Genomic DNA, 16,099 nt, shown 5'->3' with positions numbered 1-16,099 from the left:
ATAATGGTGAACAATTTCAAAGCAAGAGTCTCTGGAGCCAAACTGAAGGAAAAGTTTGAAAGAGATCTTCCCAGCTCCTCTACAGGGCTTCCCTGCTGGCTCAGACTACAAAGACTCTACCTGCAATGCAGGAAACCCATGTTTGATCCTGAGGTAGGGAAGATCCTCTGGAAAAGGGAATGTCAGCCCACTCTGCTGTTCTTGCCTGGAGAATTTCATAGACAGAGGAGCCTGGCGGGTTATAGTCCATTGGGACACAGTTGAGCAACTAACACTTCCTTTTCTACAAAATAGTTTGCTAAGCTACTGACTTTTTATATTAAGATAATTCTTAAATGGATAAAACGACTCAGTATTTTACCTTTCGTGGATATTAAAGATCCTTCGTCTTTTACTTGTTCACATGATTTTAAACACTTTATATAATTACTGCGAAGTCTATGAAACATTAGTTGAGTGAAAAGTACATTTAAAAATCTTTTACCAGCTGATGTGAAATACTCCCGTTATACTTCAGATGATTAAAGCATGTAACAATGTGATCTAATGTGATCTATCTATCTATCAGTGTTAATTATTATAGTTATAAAGTAAGTATCACACTACAGAGGAATTGAAAGTGATTTTGTGGACTTCTCTGGTGGTACAGTGGATAGGAATCTGCCTGCCAATGCAGGAGACGTGGGTTCTATCCTTGGTCCGGGAAGATCCCACATGCTGAGGAACAACTAGGTCCTTCCACCAAATCTACTGCTTCAATGTCTAGAGCCTCTGCTCCTCAACAAAGAGTATCCCCTGTTTGCTACAACCAGAGAAAGTCCACAAGCAGCAATGAAGACCCAGCACAGCCAAAAATAAACAAAAAAAAATTATTTTAAAAATTTTGTAAATGATTCTGACATGGCTTTCTTAATGTCAACACACATTAAACAAACTGTAAGTCATATGTGCTTACTGCTGAGGAGGTTCACAGAAACAGGCTATGCCTTCCTGGAAGAATGCCTCCTCTTAACTTTCTGGCTGCACCTCAGTGCGCACGATCTTAGGTACCCTGACTAGGGATGGAACCCGCACCCCCTGCACTGGAAATGTGGCATCTCAACCACTGACCACCAGGGAAATCTCAGATGTCTCTTTGAAGGCCCTCACTCCTCACATCCAGCTGTTTGCGCCCATACAGACAGTAACAAAGGGCAACATTACCACATCCTTTCACTCCAGGGAAACTGGTAAGGATCAGCATTTTCAACAAAATCTACCAGTGCTTCAGTTCTGGCAATAATTTCAAATGAAAGACAATAACCAATATCCTATATTTACCAATCAAAACCCTATCCAAGGCCTTAGAGAAATCTGAATAAAATCTGGTGAACTGTATCAATAGTTTCATTGTGATATTGTACTATAGCTGTATAAAATGCTACCACTGGAAAAACTCATGTATAAGAAATTCCTATGTATTACTCCCTATAACCCCCCGAAGATTATAAGATTTACACACACCCCTCCCTCCCCACCCCCCAGAACCAGATCCAGTTTGAGAGCTTTGCTACTCATAAACCAGGCTTATGGACAAAATCTAGCCTGACCTTATGCTTAAGAACAGTTTAAGGGAGGGAGGGAGAAAGTATCTTAGAAAGGAAGGAAAAAAAATTCACAAAGAAGAGTCAGCAGAGATGATACATGCCCTGCAAGATCAACGATACTATCTGACCCCTCTCATAAACAGTTTAGGATTCATGCTCTAGACAGCTTATTTATGGTTTCACCCTGCCTGTGGCATTGTAATTGGTCTCCTTTACACAGTTACTTCTTGAACCAGGTCTTCATTTACAGTTTGTCATTCCATAAGTGTTTGCAAGTAAGCAAAAAGTGCCATATACATACAATGGAGTTCAGTTCTGTCACTCAGTTGTGTCTGACTCTTTGCGACCCCATGAACCACAGCACACCAGGCATCCCTGTCCATCACCAACTCCCGGAGTCCACCCAAACCCATGGCCATTGAGTCGGTGACGCCATCCAACCATCTCATCCTCTGTCGTCCCCTTCTTCTCCTGCCCTCAATCTTTCCCAGCATCAGGGTCTATTCCAATGAGTCAGCTCTTCTAATCAGGTAGCCAAAGTATTGGAGTTTCAGCTTCAACATCACTCCTCCCAATGAACACCCAGGACTGATCTCCTTTAGGATGGACTGGTTGGATCTCCTTGCAGTCCAAGGGACTCTCAAGAGTCTTCTCCAACACCACAGTTCAAAAGCCTCAATTCTTCTGCGCTCAGCTTTCTTTATAGTCTAACCCTACTTATTTAACTTACATGCAGAGTACATCAGGAGAAACGCTGGGCTGGAGGAAGCACAAGCTGGAATCAAGATTGCCTGGAGAAATATCAATAACCTCAGATATGCAGATAACACCCCTCTTATGGCAGAAAGTGAAGAAGAACTAAAGAGCCTCTTAAGGAAAGTGAAAGAGGAGAGTGAAAAAGTTGGCTTAAAGCTCAACATTCAGAAAAGTAAGATCATGGCATCTGGTCCCATCACTTCATGGCAAACAGAAAGGGAAACAGTGGCTGACGTTATTTTTCTGGGCTCCAAAATCACTGCAGATGGTGACTGCAGCCATGAAATTAAAAGACACTCCTTGGAAGGAAAGTTATGACCAACCTAGACAGCATATTAAAAAGCAGAGACATTACTTTGCAACAAAGGTCCGTCTAGTCAAGGCTATGGTTTTTCCAGTGGTCATGTATGGATGTGAGAGTTGGACTATAAAGAAAGCTGAGCACTGAAGAATTGATGCTTTTGAACTGTGGTATTGGAGAAGGCTCACAAAAAGGAATAAAACACTGACACAGGTTACAACATGGATGAACCCTGAAAACAATATGCTGAGTAAAAGAAGCCATACACAAATGTCATATATTGCATGAGTCCATTTATATGAGGTACCAAGATATGCAAATTTTTTAAGATATGCAAATTTATAGACAGAAAAGAGATGAGAGGTTATCAGAGGCTGGGGGAGTTGTGTAAGGGTGATGGCTGGACAGCACTGTGAATAATCAATGCCACTAAATCGTACACTTTAAAATGGATAAAATGGCAAGTTTGTTATATATTTCACCGTAACTTTAAAAAATTCTGTAATATGCCAGAAATCATTAAATTATACACTTAAGTAAGTGAACTGTACAATATGTGAATTATATCTCAATAAAGCTGTTAGAGAAAAAGAAATAAAGATTAAGAAGAATTCAAGAGAAAATAAACATTAAAGGCAAGTAAAGATCTAATGTGTGGATAAAAGGAGACCTAGTAATGGAGAAATTCAAGGAAGAAAATGCTAAAAACTTTACAAATAAAAATAATTCAAAAACATTCTAAAATAAAGATCTGAAACTATATATTAAAAGAGCATACCAACTACCTCAGAATACTGACCAAGAATGACTAATACAAGATAAACTCTAATAAAATTACCAAACTTTGAAGAATTCTTCGTACATACAGGCACAAAAGAACAATTAAATATAAAATGGAAAGGAAATTAGAACATCATCAAACTCTGACAGCAACTCTATCTGAGAAGAGTAAATAGTAGCATCTTTTAAGATATTCAAGAAAAGAAAATGTGAAATGATAGACTTCATGTCTGGTAAAACTGTCATCACCTATAGAACTAAGATTAATTAAGGGTTAAAAGAAGAGTATACTATATCATTGTCAGATGCTGACATGCAGAAATAGTGTATTTTTAAAATAGAATGGGGTAAGTATATGCAAACAAGTTATTTTAAAAAAGTAGTTTCAGGAATATTGGGGTAGTGTGTCCATAGTATTTTATCATTCTTTGTGCCCTGAAGAACAAGGATTATTGGTGTGGAAGAAAGAAGACCAAAGTATCAGAGAAGAGGTGAAACTAAAATTCCATAGTTTTAATCAGGATAAATAAATATGCACTCATCTGTGTACATGTGTATGTCTAAATGTAAATATGTATACACACACTCTCGCTCCCCTTAGCTCTGTCCACATGCAAATACTAAACTAATGATAGTAGTTATATTAGTAACTGAAAACTGAATCTTGAAGACATAGAGCATTATTTTGACTAAAGATCACTCACTATATTATGGGGGGAAAAGTTCCATTTACTAAGAATATGCAATTCTTTTTGGCCATGCTGAGTGGTAAGGAGAATCTCAGTTTCTTGACCAAGGATAGAACCCATGCCCCCTGCAGTGGAAACATGGAGTCTTAACCACTGGACCGCCAGGGAAGTCCTCGAATATGTAATAATTTAAAACTTGTATTTAATAATACTCCTCAAAAACTATTAAAAATGCTTCACACTTACAATGATAAATTATCATGAGAGAGAAAGCTAAATACAGTTGGAAAATCAGTACCATGCAAACATAATTACAATGCTGGCAATGAAAACACATACCTTAACAATTAACATTTAAAGGAAACAAGTCTTACTTGCAGTGACAAATAAAAGCCATCATCTGGTCCTGTCAGCTCAGCCCAAATCTTGGTAGCTTCCTCCCAAGACATTCCCCTCTCCACACTTATCTGTAAAAAAAAAAAGTAATGAAATTTAAATTAAACTCACTTCTTAGGATGCCTATCAGAAAAGCACACTATACTTGAATGAGCACATTTTACAGGCTTACTGTGTATAATTCTACATGGCCAGATGTTGAATATCCTGGAGTCAGAAACTTCTTAACATCACTTTTCCTCACTTTTTCATCTCCAGAACCAAGATCTTGAATAAGAAAAAGCAATGTATAAGTATAAAAAAAAATTTCATCAGGAATACACATGACATTTTAAAAATTTCCCAACTTACCTAAAATTCCCATATCATATCTTCCATTTTTTTTGGCATTTTGAACGACTGCAGTAAGCGTGTCCGCAAAATACTGAAATAATGCATTCTGTTGATGTACTTCCATGCCCAAAATTCTGTTTAAGAATTTTCCTATGTTGTTATAATCTGCAATGACAAAATTTTATGAACAATTTAAGGCATTCAAATGGCAATTTAACAAGTTTATTCATCTCAGCCTAGTTCAAGTCTCACTTTCTTCTCCAAAGTCTTCTTTCACAATTCTTGTACTGTTTGCAGAACGGGCCTATACTTTGATCGCTTCTACCTCTAGCTATTAGTATAGCTATACTATGCGGTCAAAAGATGTTTGCCAAATTAGATTTTTGTATCTTCAACTTTACTTACTGAAAATATGAATACAATTTAGCACATAAGACTGCTTTCCAACATTAAGTCATAACTTATAAAGTTATTAAGTGCCAGAAGTCAGTGAAGCTCAACTTTTGCTGCACAAGTAGAACGCCCTGGAGCTCCGGAAAATTACCACTGCCTGAGCTCCTGCCCTGGCTTAAGTACTTTCAAAAAGCTCAACAGTTGCTCATACCTGCAACCTAGTTTGAGAACTGTTGCTACATAGAGAGAAGAGAATAGAGGTTTAATTTTTTGAATAAACATTGTAGCAAAACCCACCAGGTATGCTTTGTGAACGCTAAGTACTGAGAGACAGACCAACAGACTTGAAACTTCCCCTTCAAATTGATAAAAACAAACAACAAAATGGGCTATAATGATACAGCAATAGTTATGTACATATGTGAAACTCATATTATTACCTTTATCTAGAGTAAGAATTCCCGAACGATCTTCTACATTTATTAGACCAACTCCTATCAGTCCTTGTCGAACATCTAAAATAAAACAAAATATACAAAAAATGTTATGGTTCAAATGACTCAATGAGCTGTTACCTAACTAATTAAACCAGATCAAGTTTTAGCATACGTATCTTCCATAACTCCTATTAGCTGAATTAAAAGGAACACACAGACCCTAAATATCTTTAGGCACTTTGAAATCCTAGAACTCTTAACTTCACATTATACATACTGTTTTCACTAAGATGTCTTATCTTTATAACAACCATCTTTTGCAGTGGAGATTCTAGGCTACAAAGCTGCTCTGCTCACAGAATTAGTTTTGAATTCTGAATACACAGCATGATAGTGATTAAATAACTGTGTAAATAAGGAAATAATGCTTCCTTTCCAAACATTACCTATCAGTATCGACAAGGAGATGCAAAAGATAAGCAACAAGTATAATGGTCAACATGTTATGAATTATGTTACTAAGAAGATGACTAATAAAACTTAAAAAAAAAAAAATACTGGAGTCCAGGCTCCAACCCAGACTTACTGAGTAAGTGTTTAAGAAAGAGAAAGGGTCAGTAGGAAACATAATTATATCCTATTTACATGTTTATTTAATTAGCTAGACTGCTACATGCTTCAAATGTTTAGATTCTGCAGGTGACATGACAATTCTGTAGCCAAAGATTTCCAATGCAAAAAATCCTCATTTTAGGAACCCATTCTATGAAGAAATTACCTGAATAGAAGGATAGCCGCTATAATTCCAGCACTTTGTGACGCAAAAAAATTAAAACTACTTGAATATCAATAAAGGAATAACTGAAGAACTGTTGCATAGCTAGATGGAGAATATTACACAACTCTTAAAAACGTGTTCATGCTATAGCTAATGACTTATAAAAGATGTATGTCTGTGATATACTGAGAAAAGTATGTTGCAAGTAGTATGTTTTTAAAAAGCTCTGTGTTTAGACAAACATGGACAAGGGTTTTTTAGACTGCTCTTGTTCAAACTGTCAACATTTGTAACCTTACCAAATAAGAGTGGAAGTGGGCAGGTAGTTAAAGAGAGTATTGGCTCCTCATTATTCACTTTTAGATTAGCTTTCATTACTGACAGTGACTAAATAACATGTACTATTTCAGAACTAGAAATAAATTGGGGAGTTGTTTTGACAATCCCTTCAATGACCAAACAAAAAGAAAACAAGAAGAAGAGGGAGAAAAAGAACAGGGCTAAGGTTTTATAGGTTTTTGTTTCGTTACATGCCATCAACGACTATAAACAGCCCTGCCAGCTGTGTCAATATGGACTATTACCAACAGTAAACACCAGTTCAATTGGAAAGGACTTCCTAGGGAAAAAACGCTAATTTAATGACAATGTTTCAAGTATCTTACATCTATTTATTCTCCAAAATACTTTCATAGTTTCCCGAACTACTAAAATCTCTCAGACTACTAATATTAATGGGGTAAAATCTACACATCTAAGAATTTCTATAGCACTATTTAGGACTTCTTTAATATAAAAATTTCCAAATATACACAAATGTAAAACAAGAATATTCTATGAACCCACATGTACCTATTATCCAGTTTTAACAACTGTTAACATATGGCCAATTTTGTTTTATCAATATTTACACTCCCCATTAACCTTCACAGATTTACCCAGATACTTAAAAGTAAATGCAAAAAGTTATTTGACATAGTCATCTTCTATTACTCTACCAAAACCATTTTTCCTCTAGTAATCTAAAATTATACAATATGCAATAAATTCAAGAGTAAAGTCACTTTACCTGAATGAAATTTAGTAAATCTACTGCTTATTACAAGAGGTTAATTTAGGTGCCTGATAACCATCAATTTCTAAATTTCATACATTTTATGTCCAAAGAAAACTAAAGGCAACAGCACCTCTTAGAATGGGTTTTAGTACCTTCTAACAGGTGAGACTTGTCAGTACTAATTTTCCTTTTTTATGATTATTTTTTAAAGTTACCTTTAAAGAATTCTCCAGGATAGTCTGGAGGTGGTGATACCATAGGAGAATCTAGGTTTACGATGGATTTCATGACAATTTCTAAAGCATTTCTTCCATACTGCAATTAAAAAAACAAAGACATTTAACCAGTTTCAGCATTTGGATACTCTTCAATTACATGACCAAATGAATGTTTTTATAAAAACCTCTACTGTATCAAACAGTAAAAAATAGCAGGACTCAATTACCTTTATGTAAACTTTACATGGCCTAGTGCCTCCCTCACACCTTTGCACACAGCAGGCATTCAATAAATTAACAACTTTCTTTACTACTGGGAACTCCCACTTGATTCATCCACAAATGTTTATTATAATCCTCTTTTCCCACAGGGAAGAGGTCATTATACAGTACATTTGATCACCGAAGACCTAATTGCTTCCATTTTACAGGAAGCCATGATTTTACAGCAAAATCATAAGAGGAGGCAACTTAAAAGTTTTAAACAGTAACTACTTGACCTTTCTGTTCCTCATAGACACCATACACTGCCACAATTTTTCACAGATACTGACAGCTGAAATGTACCTTATTATCGAAGTTGAACCGGCTCAGATCTCTAGATTCTGTTGCTCTTCTGTCTCCATGTGTAAGTGCACCCTATCCAAACATAAAATTTCCAATCAAGGCAAAGAAAACAAGTAACATACACCATCTTTTACACACATCTATGTAACTAAAAAACTTACCAAACTCTCAAGTCTTTTAGCAACAATAGATGCAAATCTTTGTTCTCCTGCCAATTCAGAAATCAGAAACACATATTCAGGAGCGGTAACTTGATTTGATCTATGAGTTCGTCCTGTAATGACATTAAAAAAAAAAATCACTGATTGATTGTGTTTGCTAGATACTAGTTCTGAGATCTATTCCTAGCACTTAATAGTAAGCTGGGATCCTAAAAAAGTAAAGAATGTAATCACCCCAATTCCCCAAAAAGGAAAAAATTGCAAACAATGACTTGAACAACATTTGTATTGAGAGTAACACTCCTCATTGCAAGAGAACAAAAACTCCCATAAAACTGTTAAGTGATAATCGCATTATTAAGTGCTACCCCAATTTGGTTGACCACAATGTTGCTGATGCACAGCTGCTCTGGAATCTACAAAAAAAATTTTAATTTTTCTATTTTTTTAAATTGCCAGGTCATGGGACATGAAGATGTAAGGTGAAGGGAGGAGCAATGTGCTCTCACTCAAGCCACTGGGGGCTGAAAAGGACATCAAGTGGCAGCTGCTGACACAGGTAATGTACATCCCCAGAGGTCTGCAAAAAAGATATTCCTAAGGAGCCCCAATTCTTGAATATAAAGCCAGAAAGCCCTACTGCAGGTCTTTTACAGCTTTTAAAATGACTAAGAAATACATTCATGATGTACTCTATACTTTAAGGTACATGTAATACCCAAGTATCTCCAAAACCGACACATGCTTCGAGTTTTACTATGTCCAATATTAAAGTATTTTCCCCAATGAAGTGAAATTCAGTGCAGGACTTACCAAATTGCTGAATTGCTCTATCAGCACTCCATGGTAACTCCAGAGTCATATGAACTCTCCGCCTTTGATTTTTAGCTCTTCTATCCGCTTGTAATGAAATACCTGAGCTGGCAGCTTCTGAGATGATAGCAATATTCTGTATCAAGTGGAAGGAGAAAAAATAAAAGATCACTTTTCCACAAAGACAAGCAGGAAAACATCCACCACTATGTATTCTCCTCAAATTATAGAACCCTTCATTTTAGCTGTGCATGGTTACAAGCACACTCAAAATCAAGACTACATTTCCAGTCTCCCTTACAGCTAAGTGTGGGCACATTCCAGCCAGCAGGTTACATGGACAATGTCCAGGAAATGTCTCTAATTGAAGATATGTCTCCCTCTTTTTTCCTCTCTGCTGGCTGAAACACAGAGGTGTAATGACCGAATGTGAATCATGGAATATGGAGGTTAACTTGGAAATGCAAGTCTGCATAAAAAGTACCAAGACAGAAGCGACCTAGTCTTCAAGGGGTCATGCCAGTGCTGTTCTACCTAACAAAATCTCTACATGAGAAAACGAACTTCCACTTTAAGTCATTGTGATAGTGGGTTTTCTGTCACTAACAGCCAAACCTGATCCCAACTAATACATAATTCCTAATGGACATGGGCCTAAATTACTAGTGAAACAAATACATAAAATAACTGATAATACCTCTACCTACAATCTTTAAAATATGTAACAAGAGCTTTAAATACACTTGAAATATATGCGCATAATTCTTTTCACCAAAATGCATCCCAGAAAAACATACCTTATCTCCATCCATAAATCTTTGTTTTTCTGTAATATTTAGTATTTCCACAGGAACATCAAGTTCAGATCTTGACTCATAAGATATGCTTCCATCATCATTGCTTACAACCCTCCCCTTGCGGCCAGTCATCTGCAAAGTCAAACAATGTCACTTACAATTAAGGTATCTGACTGTGGTGCAGGAAGTTCATGACTCCCACTAGAGAAACATGGTGGAGGTGAAAGGAAAAGGAAGCCAATGTGCACTGTGCATCCTCTCCCACACCAGGTGCGGGGCAGGGGAGAGAAAACACTGCAACATAAAGCCTGGTTTTAAAAAGTTGAAATTCAGTGGAAAAAACCGACATGTGGCAATGACAACAAAGGCTGTGTGACAGGGGCAGCAACAGAGATCTGAGTCTTGGGGCAGATCCTGAAGACACCAGGGGAAGGAGCTCACTTGCTCTAGGACAACAACTAGAGCAGAACAAGGGTTCTCAGATCTCAGAGAGGATACTAGGTAATTTTATGAGGAAACAATATATTATGCATTCTAAAGGGTTTGTAAGTGGCAAAAAAAATTACCTAGGGCAGAATCAACCGCGTTTAAGTCATATTTACCTCAGCAACATTCTCAGGGCCACCAAGTTCATCAATAAGTTCATCCAGGGTATTAGGAGGGAGGTCTTCAGCTAATTTTTCTAGTTTATCAAGTAGGTCTTTCTTCATCTGTTGGGCCCTTTCCACGGCATCTTGACTTGTTATAAGGCTACTGTTGCTGTTGGTGTTACTGTTAGCTAGATAAAGTACATGTGTTAAAAATCAGTACACAGTTTAAATATTTGTTTTGTTTGAAAGTACATTTCACAGACAAAGCAAACATCCACGTGGTTACCTGGTGCACTGTTAGGAGCAGGTGAAACAACTGGTGTAGAAGAAAAACTAGGTCGTTTTGATCCAAGACCCGATGCTAATAAGGCACTTTGAATAGAATCTGGATCTATACTTTTCCTTTTTTTTTTGTCTTTGTTTTTCTTATGATCTTTTCTGATTAACCAGGGATCTAAAAGTTAAGGAAATACATAAATCATTTGTTAACACAAGTACAAAATTTCCAAAGGAAACCACCAATGAGTTTTTTTGTATTGCTGACTGACAACTTGTAAACCACCACCAGCTATAGCAGTCCAGTACATCCATACACCATGAGGTAAATGCCATGGTTTGAGGTTAAACATAATTGAACAAAACTGATGTCATGACCTTACATAAATGAGCTCAACTGCCAGAAGACAGAAAAAGTTGGAGCTCCCACAAAGCAAAGATTAGAATCTATCTGATAATTTTTACAGGAAAAAAAAAGGTTTTAGTACAATATCCCATTTCAAATACACAGAAATAAGGACCCTTTAGTTTATATTTAAAATATTAAAAAACTTACCATCTTCATCATCCTCACTAGACTCATCTCTGAATGGATTGAAATCATCATCATCTCCAGAACTCATGTTTTTAGAGCTCTCATAGTCACTTTCTTCATTATCAGAGGCATCAGATTCACTTCCACTATCATCAGAACTGCTACCAGTAAGGCCACCTATTTTTCGTGCTTTTTTGGCTTCTCGAGTTATTTCTTCACCTACCCACAAAACCCAAACCCAAGAGAGTCAAAACACACTGTGGTAAAAGTTAGGAAATTATATTTAGTTCATAAGCTAATACATTTAACTAATTCAAAAGACAACTACACAAGAAAAGTATTTGCATAAGTATACAAGAACAAGGAAGAGAGGAAGGCAACCCATTCCACTACTCTTGCCTAGAGAATCCCATGGACAGGAGCCTGACAGGCTGCAGTCCATACGGCTGCACAGAGTCAAACATGACTGAATCGAATAAACAGCAGCAGTAGCATACAAGAAAAATTAAAAATTCATGAACAATCACAGCCTTTTGGACTCCTATAAGAAGTCAGGTTATATACAATTATTTTTAGGAGAAATTATGTATATAAGTATAAACTCGAGACAGCCTTCAAGTGCATAAGTTTCAAAATTCAGGACAACAAAGATGAAACAATCTCTGGCACTGTCAGAATTTGTGTATCAGGTTGACAGACAAGGCCTAATAATTACAGGTTTTTAAACTACTTAAATACTTTTCTATGGAATACTACAAAAAAAAAAAATCTACAAAACTGCATTTTCAAAAGTTAAACAAGGCTGGGAAAACTGGTCAACCACTTGTAAAAGAATGAAACTAAAACACTCTCTAACACCATACACAAAAATAAACTCAACATGGATTAAAGATCTAAATATAAGACCAGAAACTATAAAACTCCTAAAGGAGAACATAGGCAAAACACTCTCTGATATAAATCACAGCAAGATCCTCTATGACCCACCTCCCAGAATATTGGAAATAAAAGCAAAAATAAACAAATGGGACCTAATGAAACTTAAAAGCTTTTGCACAACAAAGGAAACTATAAGCAAGGTGAAAAGACAGCCTTCAGAATGGGAGAAAATAATAGCAAATGAAGAAACAGACTAAGGATTAATCTCAAAAATACACAAGCAACTCCTGCAGTTCAATTCCAGAAAAATAAGTGACCCAATCAAAAAATGGGACAAAGATCTAAACAGACATTTCTCCAAAGAAGATATACAGATGGCTAACAAACACATGAAAAGATGCTCAACATCACTCATTATCAGAGAAATGCAAATCAAAACCTCAATGAGGTACCATTACACGCCAGTCAGAATGGCTGCTATCCAAAAGTCCAACAAGCAATAAATGCTGGAGAGGGTGTGGAGAAAGGGGAACCCCCTTACACTGTTGGTGGGAATGCAAACTAGTACAGCCACTATGGAGAACAGTGTGGAGATTCCTTAAAAAACTGGAAATAGAACTGCCATATGACCCAGCAATCCCACTCCTGGGCATACACACCTAGGAAACCAGATCTGAAAGAGACACGTGCACCCCAACGTTCATCGCAGCACTGTTTATAATAGCCAGGACATGGAAGCAACCTAGATGCCCACCAGCAGACGAACGGATAAGGAAGCTGTGGTACATATACACCATGGAATATTACTCAGCCACTAAAAAGAATTCATTTGAATCAGTTCTAATGAGATGGATGAAACTGGAGCCCATTATACAGAGTGAAGTAAGCCAGAAAGATAAAGACCAATACAGTATACTAATGCATATATATGGAATTTAAAAAGATGGTAATGATAACCCTATATGCAAAACAGAAAAAGAGACACAGATGTACAGAACAGAATTTGGGACTCTGTGGGAGAAGGCGAGGGTGGGATGATCTGAGAGAACAGCATTGAACCAAGTATACTATCAAAGGTAAAACAGATCACCAGCCCAGGTTGGATGCATGAGACAAGTGCTCAGGGCTGGTGCACTGGGATGACCCAGAGGGAAGGGATGGGGAGGGAGATGGGAAGGGGGTTCAGGATGGGGAACACATGTAAATCCATGGCTGATTCATGTCAATGTACTATACAGTACTATACAAAGTACTATACAGTAATTAGCCCCCAACTAATAAAAATAAATGGAAAAAAAAAAACAAGGTGCTAATCTGAATTATCTTACTGGAAATTCATAGAAGATATCTAGAGTAAATTAATCAAAACTGAGAAGAACATTAAAAAGGTTCACATACTAATGAAATGGTGAGAAGATAATTCAGAAAAGGGAAACATGACCATCCAGTGACCACTCTAACAGGTCACTGACTCTAGGCCACAGCATTACTTTTTGTGTCACCAAAATAAAAGATAATGCCAATTATAATAGCCAACCTACTTTCAGGCATATTAAAAATATAAGGGAAAAAGCATTTCTTGAAACAGATGAAAATACAAGGTTAAAGTGTCAGGCACTGTGTTTAGAACACACAGCATCATGTACGTTCTTATCAGCATTTTAGAGAGAGCCTGAGATGTTAACTTCTAAAAGGCAAGGAGCTTAGTAAGCACCTCAACAGAAATCCAACTTTGCAATTTTTATAAAATGTCTAACAAACATAAGTGAGTGTATGCCTAATAATTAAGTAATAAACTAACAAAAGTCTCTTTAAAGAAGACGATATAGACACACGGGCTTCCCAAGTGGCTCAGTGGGTAAAGAATCAATCTGCCTGCAATGCAGGAGACTTGGGTTTGATTCCTGGGTCAGGAAGATGCCCTGGAGGAAGGCACGGCAAGCCACTCCAATATTCCTGCCTGGAGAATCCCCATGGACAGGGGAGCCTGGCAGGCTACAGTCCATAGGGTCGCAAAGAATCAGACACAAAAGCAGCAACTGAGCACGAGTGCATGCACACACATACTCTCACACACCCACACACACAGCATCAACAGAAAGACCCAGATTTTGGTTCCCCATTTATCATCCAGTAGTTGTGTGAACCTAGGGATATCACCTAACCTCTTTCTGTGCCTTCATTTCCTGTCTATAAAACTGAAAAACTAAAGCCTTTCATGTGGATCCCTTGTAGTTAAACAAGACCACGTGTGGGCGGTGCTCAACATAGTGCCTAGCACCAAACTGTTAAAGCCACAATTTAAAATGGGGACTATTTGTGCATTCAAAATGACATGGGCCATGGGAATTCCCTCGTCCATTGGTTAGGACTCCATGCTTTTTGGCTCCAGATTCAATCCCTGGTCAGGGAGCTCAGATCCCACAAGACACGCAGTCAAATAAATAAAAGACACTTCCTTTAAAAACAAACCAAACACTGCATGATCCAATTTAAGGAAGGCAGCTCAGTTCAGCTCAGTCACGTCCGACTCTTTCCAACTCCATGAACTGCAACACGCAAGGCCTCCCTGTCCATCACCAACTCCCGGAATCCACCCAAACCCATGTCCATTGAGTCAGTGATGCCATCCAACTATCTCAGCCTCTGTCATCCCCTTCTTCTCCTGCCCTCAATCTTTCCCAGCATCAGGGTCTTTTCAATGGAGTCAGCTCTTCACATCAGGTGGCCAAAGTATTGGAGTTTCAGCTTCAACATCAGTCCTTCCAATGAACACCCAGGACTGATCTCCTTTAGGATGGACTGGTTGGATCTCCTTGCAGTCCAAGGGACTCTCAAGAGTCTTCTCCAACACCACAGTTCAAAAGTATCAATTCTTCGGCGCTCAGCTTTCTTTATAGTCCAGCTCTCACATCCATACACGACCACTGGAAAAACCATAGCCTTGACTAGACGGATCTCTGCTGACAAAGTAATGTCTCTGCTTTTTAATATGCTGTCTAAGTTGGTCATAACTTTCCTTCCAAGGAGTAAGCATCTTTTGAAGGCAGTACATGCCCGAAATACAGCTTGCATCAAAATGCTCAAGTTTATATTACTTCCAGCACCATTTAAAGGAAAAGTACCCACCTTTCCGCTTTTTTGTTTTATTTTCCTTACAAGGACTATCTCTTGGTGAACTGCTGTTACTTGGAGCTGTCAAATCAATTCCCAGCAAACTATAAAGCTTTTTTCTGTCCGGAGCAGGGAAGTGTTTTTCAATAAGTGACTGTAACACTCCTCTGTTTGTAGAAGAGATAAAAAAGTGACAGTCAGTGGCTCAATGTGCAAAATTATTATATATAAAATACTACTGAAAGTATTTGCTTAAAATAAGTACACTTTATTAGCAGCATCTCCAAACTGGATACCACAAGTAGGTTAGCTCCACATAATTATAAAGCCAGCTTGGAAACTCAACACCAATGGTTTCTTTTTCAGAAATGCTGCAGCACAGGAGGACTCCATGTGGAACAATTAACATAAGGGACTGAGTCAAAAGGTGATTCCGAACAGCTGGACTCTGAATGTAAAGGACTTTAACAACCCTTTAACCAATTTATTTCACATATATTTCCATTTTCAGGTATGTGAAAGAGTTAAAAATAATCAAATCTATGTCTTACTAAAAAACAAAAACAAAAGTTTATTCAATCTTACAAGATACTGATAATCCAAGTCAGAAGAATTTCAGTACTCTAGGCAAGACTATTCAACT

At 37.5% G+C, this 16,099-nt stretch overlaps 1 protein-coding gene across 2 annotated transcripts in view; it reads right to left on the bottom strand.

The window, feature by feature from the left end:
* The window catches only part of SBNO1 (strawberry notch homolog 1), a 55,544-nt gene that overhangs the window by 10,763 nt on the left and 28,682 nt on the right, over positions 1-16,099 (bottom strand). For both annotated transcript variants that reach the window (XM_020901315.2, XM_020901316.2), the window contains exons 16-28: positions 15,472-15,623; positions 11,485-11,682; positions 10,939-11,106; positions 10,665-10,840; positions 10,063-10,194; positions 9,266-9,401; positions 8,453-8,565; positions 8,292-8,363; positions 7,722-7,821; positions 5,675-5,749; positions 4,860-5,006; positions 4,681-4,775; positions 4,487-4,579 (exon numbers count right to left, since the gene is read on the bottom strand). In XM_020901315.2, the coding sequence (XP_020756974.1) occupies positions 4,487-4,579; positions 4,681-4,775; positions 4,860-5,006; positions 5,675-5,749; positions 7,722-7,821; positions 8,292-8,363; positions 8,453-8,565; positions 9,266-9,401; positions 10,063-10,194; positions 10,665-10,840; positions 10,939-11,106; positions 11,485-11,682; positions 15,472-15,623 (1,657 nt within the window). The remainder of the gene's footprint in view (positions 1-4,486; positions 4,580-4,680; positions 4,776-4,859; positions 5,007-5,674; positions 5,750-7,721; positions 7,822-8,291; positions 8,364-8,452; positions 8,566-9,265; positions 9,402-10,062; positions 10,195-10,664; positions 10,841-10,938; positions 11,107-11,484; positions 11,683-15,471; positions 15,624-16,099) is intronic.

Source organism: Odocoileus virginianus, chromosome 12 (genome assembly GCF_023699985.2).
Source record: "Odocoileus virginianus isolate 20LAN1187 ecotype Illinois chromosome 12, Ovbor_1.2, whole genome shotgun sequence".
Taxonomy (NCBI): domain Eukaryota; kingdom Metazoa; phylum Chordata; class Mammalia; order Artiodactyla; family Cervidae; genus Odocoileus; species Odocoileus virginianus.
The sequence above is the reverse complement of the archived record's forward strand: the minus strand, read 5'-3'. Positions and strand labels throughout refer to the sequence as shown.